This window comes from Acartia tonsa, chromosome 3, assembly GCF_053477335.1.
Source record: "Acartia tonsa isolate MP-2025a chromosome 3, ASM5347733v1, whole genome shotgun sequence".
Classification (NCBI taxonomy): domain Eukaryota; kingdom Metazoa; phylum Arthropoda; class Copepoda; order Calanoida; family Acartiidae; genus Acartia; species Acartia tonsa.
In genome coordinates this window covers 61,129,620-61,141,924 of record NC_137262.1, presented here as the reverse complement: position 1 = coordinate 61,141,924, position 12,305 = coordinate 61,129,620, and the positions used below count along the sequence as shown (strand labels likewise).

At 31.0% G+C, this 12,305-nt stretch overlaps 1 protein-coding gene across 1 annotated transcript; it reads left to right on the top strand.

Moving 5' to 3' along the window:
• Positions 1-6,158: 6,158 nt before the first annotated feature.
• On the top strand, positions 6,159-9,999 carry LOC145315343 (uncharacterized). Its single transcript, XM_080155351.1, has 11 exons — positions 6,159-6,252; positions 6,501-6,563; positions 6,662-6,713; positions 6,915-7,007; positions 7,074-7,175; positions 7,758-7,856; positions 8,079-8,177; positions 8,238-8,336; positions 9,285-9,383; positions 9,600-9,694; positions 9,822-9,999. Exons 1-11 carry the CDS (start codon positions 6,235-6,237, stop codon positions 9,855-9,857), a joined length of 855 nt encoding a protein of 284 aa, XP_080011477.1. The 5' UTR covers positions 6,159-6,234; the 3' UTR covers positions 9,858-9,999.
• Positions 10,000-12,305: the final 2,306 nt, after the last annotated feature.

Below are 12,305 nucleotides of genomic sequence, written 5' to 3'. Positions count from 1 at the left end.
TAAGCCATTTTTGATGCAGTTCATACCAATATGCATATCAGGGATCCAAAGGGATAAGACAATGGCTGATAAATTGTTTTACATACCAGTTGTTTAACCCCTTCTTTGGATTACAATTAGTGGTTGAAACGTTTGGGCACTTAACTTCGGGAACCAATCAATCAAAATTCAAGGTTGATAAGCCAACAAGTCCCCAAAGTTGTTACTTTAACGAATAAGTAAATGCTATTATAAACTTTGGGGACCAGTGTAATGAACAGTCCAATGCCCCCTCCCTCCCTGGTTGCATATACTCTGCAATTCCTAGTATTACTATGTATAGTACCGTGCTGGCACCACAGGATTTGGTCAAGTTGGACTTTAGCAACAAGTGCTTAAATTGGAACAAAATATGTTATGAAAGCATTATGATAGATATTGTATTTCAATAAAAAATGATATTATTACACATTTTCACATAATTTTAATGCACAGTTTAGTACTTTCATAACTAATTAGACATTACTGTTAATTTGATAATAAAAACTATATAATTTTTGCAAGAGGTACACAAATTTTTATTATAAAGATCAATACTTTGTATTAAGTTAAATGAAGCGGGTACGCCCCTAGAGGCCAATACAGAAAGAGATCCTTTGGCTTTATTATAAGTATAGGATTTGATTGGCGCTGGTTTCTGTACTCCCCTATGACCCATTGCTATAGTACCTCATACAGGATATTTTTGTTTAAGAGCTGGTTTCTGTACTCCCCTATGACCCATAGCTATGGTACCTCTGATAGGATATGATTGTTTAAGTGCTGGTTTCTGTACTCCCCTATGACCCATAGCTATGGTACCTCAGGTAGGATATGATTGTTTAACTGCTGGTTTCTGTATTCCTATAAGACCCATAGCTATGGTACCTGCACATAAAGTGTTTAGAAAATATAAACAGAGAGAGTGACTTGCAATTTTGATCCACTCCCGCGAACCAGGGATCTGAAGGGATAAGACAATGGCCGATAAATTGTTGTACATCCCCAATGATGATACAAAAAACTACCCCTTCTGTAGAATAAAATTAGTGGTTGAAACGTTTGGATACTCAACTTAATGAACTAACCTAGATCAAAATTCAATAAAAGTCCCCAATGTTGTTTAGCCAAAGAAAACGTTATTAAAAACCTTTGGGACTAATATAATAAACAGCCCAATGTCTCCTTTTCTTCCTGCCGGCGCACACAGAGATACATAAAAAGATTTTGGTTCACTTCCTCTGTAAAAACTGGTAGCACTAAAGTAGAACGATGTATGTCTGTCTATCTGTTTGTGTGTCTGTTTGTACCGAAGGATCTTGCTAACCGCTGAACCGATCGGGTTCTCCCTAACAGGATAGCTTTTCATAGGTCCCATTTGGTGGAGGGTACCACCACCCTCCCAAGAGAAATCACAAAAAAAACAACCAAAAAAATTACGTATAGAGACTTGAACGCAACATAGAAAGGTAATGTATTATTTTTAAAAATCATTAAAAGTGCCCCTTGAGGCCACTCGGGGCGTAGCCGCTAGTAGATAATAAAATAATATGCATTTAAAGTTCTATTATTTCCTCTCCCCTAGCTTTATTTTACAATTTAGAAAGTTAAAAAAAATATTTTTACACACATATATTTTATGAGGAAACTGCGCATACACAAAGAAAAAAAAACGGTGACAGTCACCCAGTAGTCAGAGAGTATGTACGCAAATTGAAAGTGTACAAATAAATATTACTCTTTTTTGTACATTAAATAATATATATATTTTATTTGGAAGCTATAATGCTCGAGAAAAACTCATGTATACTGTACAAATCAGACCCTTAATTTATCTGTCATCAAACCAAATGTGCGCTTTTTGTTGTGCTGATTCTATAAAAAAAAAGGATAACAACATACAACATAATAGGGATCTTTGGGGATAAGACAATGAACGATAAATTGATGTACATCCCAAATGATGATAAACAAATGAGAATTTCCAACGTGGCATGATGATTACTGTGCAGATGACAGGTAGGAAGAATACATAAAGAGTAGCAAGTTGATAATCTAGAAAATACGTAGCTTTAATTAAAACATGATTTTAAAACCTTTGGACAACAAAATCATATAATCATCTTTTCAACTGATTCCTGGGATAATAAGGAACAATTTTAAAAGCGTACACTCTCTATTACAAGGTCTTGAAATTGTAAGTATAACTTTAAACACCCGACTGTATTAAAGCAATTTTGCGCCAAAAAAATATATGCAATTTTTAAATATTTTTTATATTTTCTATAATTAGGGTGGGTCGAGATGGATAGCTTTTTCTGGTAAATTTAGGCACGTTAGAATTGTCCTATTGATTTCAAATTTTGCATTGTGATTGTTGTAGTAGTTAGATACAATTTAGAAAGCGTAGCAACTCAATAATCATTACCAGAATGTCCGTACGTCCATTTTAAACAAGCTTATTTTTTGATTTTTGAATGTTAAAATTATCCTATACCTCTGATTTTTTAATACTGATTCCTTTTACAACAAGGTATAGTGTTATAAGCGAAGTATCTCTATAATCAAGTCATAAAAACACCAGTGTGTCCTTAACATGTAACATGTATTTAATCAGTTTTGCAACAAATCTACTTACAATTTTGTAAAGACATATGCATTAATATTCAGTTTATTCAGTTCTGACACTCTTCAAGTGTTAATGTTCATTTGTCATACCGTTTCTCAGAGCTCCGCTTTTATGGATGTTGTCATCATCCTTATTTTTACAAATTTATTTTATCTGACATGCTATATGTTCGTTTGTCCTAACGCGATTTGAAGCTTCGATGTTACAGATGTTGTCATCCTTGTTTAAATGCAAATGTTATAATTTTTAAATGAAAAATTTAAATTTACACAGTTCCAAGAATTATGAAGAGAGAGGGAGAAACCTCTATACATATAAGCAAGGATGTCCAATGGGGGGGGGGGGGTGAAGGGTTGATTAGCCCCCCCCTCCCAACCCAAAGTTTTAATTTTTACCTCCCCCCCCCAAAAAAAATAAAAAATTTAAAAGCTTGGACGTCCTTCCCTATATGATATAAAGATTACCCCGCCTCCCCCCCCCCCAAATTAAAAAGCTTGGACACCCTTACATATAAGAAACATTGTTGCTTTCCTTCAAATTGACTGTTAAGCATTTAGAACCCTCCCCCTCCAAAGAGAATAAATTATGCCTAACAACACCTGCGGGGGCCACTACCCAGGAAGGAAGGGGACAATGGGCTGTTTATTACACTAGTCCCAAAAGTTTTATAATAACGTTTTTTTTTTGTTAATGGCTTAACATCTTTAGGGGGACTTTTAATTAATTTTACCTAGTTGACAAGTTTAGTGTCCAAAGGTTTCAATCACTAATTGTAATCAACAGAAAAGGGGTATTTTGTGTATGATCTGTGGGGATGTAAATCAATTTATCGGCCATTGTCTTATCCATTTAGATTGCTGGGCCCTAACACACCAGAGCCTATAACTGCGGTATTCTAACCCTGAGGGGTTATCTAGTACTCATTATAACCTAACCTAGCAAAAAATAATACAAAACGAACGCCCCCCCCCCCTATTGATTCCAATATCCAATTGCTTCAAAATAAGGAGAGGGGTAAGAGGGTTTTGGTGCTCTACAAGTCACTTTAAGAGAAATCGCCCAAACATATTAGACCATGCAATATTACATTTCCTAGATTAATTCTAGGAAAAACAAGGATGAAAATTTCCATAATAAATCAATTAAATGACATTCTGCAGGGATCTAAAGGGATAACACAATGGCGGATAAATTTATGTACATCCCCTTTAACGATGCACATGATTACTCCTTCTGTAAAGATTTGTCCAAAAACAAAAAACATATTCAAAATGGACATACGGACCTTCAGGTCATGATCATGAGTTGCTACGTTACAGGAATCATCAAGCAAACCTTGATGAGACACTTCTAATATGTTTGAATCAACGATTAGACCTATATGTTATGGACATACAGACCGCACGACCCAGGATATAGAGGAGCTTAGCTTTTTCTACTAAAATGCACTTGCAAGGAGTTTACAAGGAGAAATTTTGAAAGAAAGACATCGTTAAACTGAAAACATACACAGGCAAAAAAGTATGTATAACGAGCAAATAAACTAGGAATTTGATGGGATAAGACAATGGCCAATAAATTAATGTACATCCCCAATGCTAATATTCAAAATTACACCTTCTGTAGATTACAATTAGTGGTTGAAACGTTTAGACAATGAAATTGATGAACCAACCAATCAAAATTCAATAAAAGTTACCAAAGTTTAATAAAACTTTTAGTACTAGTTTATTAAACAGCACAATATCCTCTCCTTCCCTGACTTGCAAGTAAGTTTAAAGGAGAAAGAAAGACACCCAGTAAACCGAAAATATACACAGGTAATGAAAAGTCAACGATCTGTAGATTACAATTTGTAGTTCAAACGTTTGGATCAATCAAAATTCAATAAAAGTTTCTAAAGTTGTTAAGCATTTGGATAAGATAATGTTATTATAAAACTTTTGGGACTGTTAACTTATCTTATAATTTTATTTTGTAAAATCTGAATCTAAATAAACAACCCAACCAAATTTTTTGTGGTAAAATAGTCTAAAAAATTAATAACACACTTGATACTTTGAAATATAGGAAACATTGGACTGTAAATTAAACTTGTACCCAATGTTTTATAATTATAAGCTATATTATTCAAAACATTCAATTTTAAAGGTTTTATTGTCGACTATAGCTTTATTAAAAATTAGTCTTGGTTGAGAGAGAGGAGACTATGGACTGATTATCATTCTAGTCCCAAAAGTCATATAATAAAGTTTTCTTATTCGTTTGCTCAACAACTTTGGGGATTTTTAAATTTTGATAGAATGGGTGTTTAAACGTTTCAAACAAAAAATTACAACCTTAAGAAGGGGTAATTTTGTGTATCACCATTAGGGATATGCAACAATTTTTTCAGCCATTGTCTTATCCCTTTAATTAATAAACATTTTTTTTAAAAGAGGTTGTTGAGCATTTACCAAGATCTTTAAGCTTCAAACAGACACATAGTACTAATATATATCACAAATAAACAGCATCCCTGTTCCTTTTTTTTTATAAACAGAATTTTAAAAATATGAAAATACTGTAGAGTTAATTACTTTTTGGGTTACAAAATGTTTTTTTTTTTTTGTAATTTACATTTAATTGAAATTTTGTTGAAATTTAATGTAATATGCAGTTGTCAGCATAGTTATAGGGAGTAAGCTTAATTGTCTAACCCTTTTCTGGTCTTCTCCCCATGTAGCAAATTTTCTGGTATAAACTTCTATACAAGGCACACGAACTTCTCTTTTTGGTTTTGAATTGATGAATTAAATAAAAGAAGTTTTACCAATGATACATTAAATGATGAAAAATACAAACTCACAATCATAAACTAACACAGACACAAGGCCATTACTGCATACACCCAACTAAACACTTTCTCTTTTTAATCCACGATTTTTTTGTGTATATATTCGTAGTCATCCTTGTTTAGCCTCAAAATAAAGTTGAAGAATAGATCACAGTAATTTTATGTTTGAACCAAAAAGTAAGAGCAACATACAATGGTATATAATTTATACTGAAATCTATCCTTTAAACAATAGCTGTATGACTAGTACCTACATTCCCTAAAAACAGAGCCTAATTAGTCCAGCAGTTTATGAGATCTATTTCTAGTTATTCAGATAGAGGGAAGCGGGATGTGATGTTATTGTCCAATAAAAATACCCTTCCCCCTGATTGTTGTATTTCACAATTTTTTTTATCTAAATTGATTATTTAGTAAATAACAAACATTTTTTTTTTGTAAATTACAAATTTTTAATTTCTGGCATGCTAGTGTTTTCATAGTTACAAAAGATTGAAATAAGATTAAAAACAAATGGTTCTAATTAAATATTTATGAAAATTTTAAAAAAAATTTCTTCTCTTAAAGAGAATTTATTCTAAAAATGTTTAACTAATAGACTGTATATAAAAAAGTTACTCTTTCAATCTATTTTTTTAGCTCCTTAAAATCATTATGAAATTGTGGGGCCTTGCACATAAAAGTAATCAACCAAGCAAAACATTTTTTACATGAATCATCTCAGTTGTAATTAGTCAGTGCAAATATCAACATGAAAAAAGAGAGTTTGGTAAGAAAATCATTAATTTTTATCATTTTATATAAAGTCGTAAGTTTTTTTCTGTAGCAAAAGATCTTGCTAACAGCTGAACTGATATGTTTCTACTTCACAGTGATGCTTCCTATAGGCCCTCACTATTCTATTTCTATAAATAAGTCTGTTTTCTGTCCTGTATATCCCTTCACACATAAATAGAAAATGAAGAAGTTAATAATAACAAAATTACATATAAAATATATTTTTCTAAATTGTTATAGGGTTGTATATTTATTCTTGTTAGAATTACACTGTCTTGTTCCCCATCAAATGTTACACCTGAGGTAAGAAAAAAAAATCTCAATAGTAAAAAAAATATGACATTATTGAAATTTATTTTGCCCATATTATTAAATCATATTACTTATATAAAATTATTTAGGATGTTAACATTCCACAAAATGACTCATCAAATCAAACAGTGAACACTTCAGGTCTTACACTTCTTTGGCTGATTGATAATAGAGCCAGATATTTCTTTTATTGCAGACAATCAATGTTTTGATTACATATATTAATCTTTTTTATTAAACTTTACTTCTTTAACCTTAATAACTTTAATGTCACATATGTTTGGTTGTTGAAATTTTTACCACATGAAGAAACATTAGTTTAAATGTTATCATATTGATCAGATTTGTTTAATGCAATTGAAAATGGTGATGTTCCTCTGGTTGAAAAGTTATTAGCTGCAGGCATTGACATTGAAGCTAGAAATAAATATTATGGTAAAATTTATATAAAAAATTAGTTTTTCCTCGATTTTTGATATTTTCTTATGAACCACTTTTAAGGAGAAACAAGTCTGATCAAGGCTGCTACTGAAGGATATGCCCATATGGTTGAAACATTGATAAAGCATGGGGCTGATTTAGAAGCAAAAGACATAACTTTAGGTTGGTTAAAGATATTTTATTATATATATTTAGATTAATAGTTATTATTTTTAATACTTTTTCAAGTGTGTCACCTTTTTCTATGTTTTATTATCATTTGGCCACAACTTGGTCAAAAAAGCTCACAAATCAAACCTTTTTTGACCGAAGATACTTAAATAGTTCCTTTACAAGCCCAATCAATCAGTTTTAAGATCTTTTTATATTTTAAGGAAAATAGCAACAAAAAAAGGCAAATTTGGGTGTTACCTTTTACATGCACAGATACCATAAAACAACTTTTCTCTCATTTTTAAAGTTTGTTTATGTTAAATTGGCTATTCTTGAAGGGATTTATGCATTTATTATAATGAAATGAATGGGCTCTACTATTTAGGGATTATATCTACTGGTCCCTTAATGGTTTTAAACTATTTTCTTGGGTGGTGAGACACCCCCATCCCTCCCCCCAAAAAACTTTTGCCCTACCAATTTTTTTTATCTTTATAAGTCTAAAATTTTGCCAAAATGTAATTTTAAAAAGGAAGGGGGAATTCCCATTGCCTAGGGGTGAAGCCACAAGTTCATAATACTTCATTATAGGATTAACCAGCCTGATATGGGCAGCTCGTAATGGCCATCAAGAGGTTGTACGGATACTTTTGGATCATGGCGCTAATATAGAGTCCAAGGATGATGATGGTTGTTATTTATCATTCTTAATACTAAAGTTAAAAAAACATCACATTTTTTATTATAGTTTAGATTATGTTGAGTAAATGCTACCTATAAGATTAAAGACTATATTTCCTTAGAAAAAGACCATTAGGGATAAAGATAAGGATGATATCAATAATGTTTTAAGTTAATTTCAATAACATCCCATGCATTAGAATATCATTGAAGATTAATTCATTTGTACAGGAAGGACTCCTCTTTTGTATGCTTCTTGGCATGGAAAAACTGCAGCGGCAAAAATACTTTTGGAAAATGGTGCTGATATTGAAGCTAAAAATGAATATGGTATAATAATTTATGTTTTATGTATCTTCTGTTTGATTTTACTGAAATGAAATACTTTAGGAGAGACAAGTCTGTTCAATGCTGCTTTTTGGGGAAACACTGAACTGGCCAGTTTGTTTTTGAAAAGTGGTGCTAATGTAAATGTAAAGAATAATGAAGGTGAATATTTTGAATAGTTTTTAATATGCAGGCTTCATTTCAATATTTTTAATGAAGCCATAGAAAATGATATGTCAATGTATAATAATATGACATATGTTCCAAATGGTAATAAACAAAAAAAAATTCTGTATGTTAAAATTATGGGTTAAAGGAAGCCTGCAAGAAAAACCACGCTTTAACTGCTGAAAGACTGCCACAAGTAGACCCAATACCCCAAATTTAAAGCCTTCAGGTTCAATAGCAAAAAAGTTCTAGGCATTTCAAAATAGCATTTTATGTACAATAAAAGTTTTAAAAGATTTCCATTTCTCATAAAAGAAAAAACAATATTAATATATTAAATTACGTCACCTAGACACAATATTTTAACCTTATCTTTGTCAGAAACTTAGATTGCCAGTAACTGATTACATTTTTGCAATAAAAACACCACATTTCATAGTCAAAATCTTTAAAAAAATTCTATTTAAATTTCATTTGTAAACAAAAATCATAGCGGAAACAAAGGGGGAAACTAATACAATCTCAGCTGTGATTGGTTGTAGCACTGATCCAGTCTTCTGATTGGCTACAGTACACTCAGAACAATGCAAGTTAAACTTAATTTTTTAAAATTTTTTATAAAAATGAGTATTTTTATTGTAAAAATATAATAATTTACTGGCAACCTAAATCTATGACAAAGAAGCTTATAATTTTGTTTCTAGGGCACGTAGTTTAATTTCAAAATTTCTAACATTAGCAATGAAAAATGTCATTTCAAAATGCCTAGAACTTTTTTGTTATTTAAGCTAAAGGCTTCAAATTTGGGGTATTGGGTCTACTTGTGGCAGTCTTTCAGCAGTTAAAGTGTGGTATTTCTTGCAGGCTTCCTTTAAAGGATCAGTACTACTTTCAATCTTATGTCAACTTATTTAGCACCGTTACAGTTAAAAGTTTATTTAGGAAATTCAAGCCTTATGATTGCCACACTGAAGAGACGCCCTGAAGTTGTAATGTTACTCCTAGAATATGGAGCAGATACAGAAGCCAAAAATAATGAAGGTCAGTTTTTTTTAATCATTTTGGTTTAATCCAACAAATCACTCCAATGAAAATGCATTTCCCCTCATCCAACATTTTTTACAATAAAAAACTTTTTCTAACAAATGGCTGTTACCAAGCCTAGCCTAAGAATCTTCTTCTATAATTACAAAAACTTTAAACACAAGATGAAGTTGAGCCAATAGAAATAAAATCTTTCTTTGTGAATATATTAAGGTAAAACAGCCATGAACATTGCATATGAGAAAATAGATGGTGAGGATAAAAAGAAAACTCGCCAAGTTGTTTATATCCTTTTTCAACATATTTTGGTAAGAGTCATTGTATTTTTATGATTAAAACAATCTTGAACCAAATCTAGCTGATTTTTTATATAATTTTTATTATACTTTATAATCAACTTTAAAAATATAATAATTAAAAATATTATTGTTTTAGAAGCAACAAGATGCTTTGTCTAGTTACGATTCCTAATAAAACAAACAAGAGAAATATGTGATTGTGTGTAAAATTTTATCATATCTCTAGAATTAAATAATTAAACTACAGTGTGTTTTTTTTATGAGAACTTTTTTGAAAGCAATTTTACCCCACTTATAGTTATCAGAATTTAATGAATTTAATGGCTTATTTTCTTCGTTTTTTAAGGCAATTAATAGAACAACAAAAAAATATTTCAGTTTTTATTAAAAAAGTACAGTAAAATCTAAAATTCAAAACTTAGGTGTCAACATCTAAAAATGGTTTTAGCGCATTTTTCTTATGCTCAAATAATCAACCTTTTGCAAGAATGGCTGCTAAACACTTCAAAGTTGAGATATAGAGCTAAAAATGTATACAGATACTATTAGGGACATGTACTAGAACATATCAAAGTTTGAAGGTCATATATCAACCAGGGAGGGAGTACTGGCCCCCCAAAGTTGACTACAGAAAATCCATTTTTTAAGGAAAATGCGCTAAAACCATTTTTATATGTTGACACCTAAGTTTTGAAATTTAGATTTTACTGTACTTTTTAAATAAAAACTGAAATATTTTTTGTTGTTCTATTAATTGCCTTAAAAAACAAAGAAAATAAGCCATTAATCATTAAATTCTGATAACTATAAGTGGGGTAAAATTGCTTTCAAAAAAGTTCTCATAAAAAAACACACTGTATTAAAAAATAATTAATAATATTAATTTTTGTAAAACAATATATTTTATTTTAACACTTGTCTTGTTTCATAGAAAGCAGATTTATCTTAAATAAGTTATCACTAAAGAAAAGGAAATAAAAATGCCTTCTAAACAATTAAAACTTTTTTTGATTTTACAATAGAAAAATTCTAGTATGTAAAACCAAATTCTATAATGTAAAGTAGAAAGGAATTTCTCTCTGAAGCTAAATATCTTGAAAACTGCTGGTCCAAATTGATTTTACTTTCAAGAAATCTTTATAAATGTGTTCATGTGGATTTGGGTATTTTACTGATCTCCTTTGCATATTCCTAGAGGCTATGGGGTAAAGTTACTAGTGTTAACCCATTAGTGCCGAGCGCCACTTTTATGGGCCGATTGAGCTGAAAATCTCAGGGAAGCTTTATAATGGTCAAAACGGAATTCCAATTTTTTTGTTTTGCTCTAGTGGCGTGCACAGGAAAGTTGCAAAAAAAACAGTTCGGCATGGCATATTTTTACCTGTTTTGGGTGGTTTTCTGCTGGCATTAAAACCCGTTTTTTCCTAAATACCCGGTTATTTCGACAAAAAAATGAAAAATGTAATTTTTGAACGCCCAAAGTGAGATGAACATTTTTTAGAACTTTGATACAATCCGTAATTGAAAACTACACAACCTCATGTAATCTATAGAGCTACAAGTAATATACGAAGAGATTTATATCCAATTTAGTGTTTCAGCTATAGGTGCCGCCGTTTTTGGTTAAAAAAAAACGTTTGTTGAAGTTTTAAAAGACACACACACTACAAAAAAAGAACATATAAAATTTGGGTGTTACATATCAGAAAAAGAGTATAACAATATTGGAGGACACATATAGAGATTACTAGGGTATACTGATTAGGGTGGCTCAAGAATAATAAATCATAAACAAATAATTAATGGTTGAAAAGTTAAAACCGGGTAATAAAACCAAAACCGAGCAGGGTTTTAAAACTGTCGGGTATTTATGGCCATGCCAAACCGGGTCCTAATAAGGCTTAAAAAAACAATAAAAAAATCATATAAAAAATAATAATTTGAATATAACGAATTCACTAATAGATGTACTTGTCAATAAACTTTAGATTTCACGAAAAAAATCAGCGACTTTACTATAAAAACAAAAAAGTTAGAAGGGGTATTTTGAATTCACCTAAATTTTCATGATTGTTGAGCTATACCGGCAAATGGAAGTAAGCAAAACTGCCTGCTCCAGGGGGAAATGAAAGCAAGGGTAGTAGAGGGGGGATTCATACTGAGAATGATGCAATTATGAAGCTGGAAACCGTTTTTTTTTACATTTTCTGGAACCGGGTTTTAATACCCGGTTCGTCACTAATGGGTTAAATAAATGGGTTGACCTTCCCGCTCTTTTGATTTTGATCTCAAAAATTAAAAATTTCATTACCCTCCCCTAAAAATAGCTATAAACCTTCTTATGAACTATGAGAAGCTACACTATAAAAGAGAACCTTAGAGATTCATACAAAGTAGAATAATGACCATCTGTCTGTATGTATCACTACCCTAAGAACAGTAAAAAGGTATAATACAATGTGTGTCTGTACGTTTATCTATACAGCAGGCTGAAGATCTTCATATCATCTAAATGCAATAAATTGTGCTTTTCAGAAAATATATCTACTGGTTTGTGTTTTTAATATTTTCTTTTGGGGTCACTACTTTATTTATATAACTAAAAATAACTCCATACCAC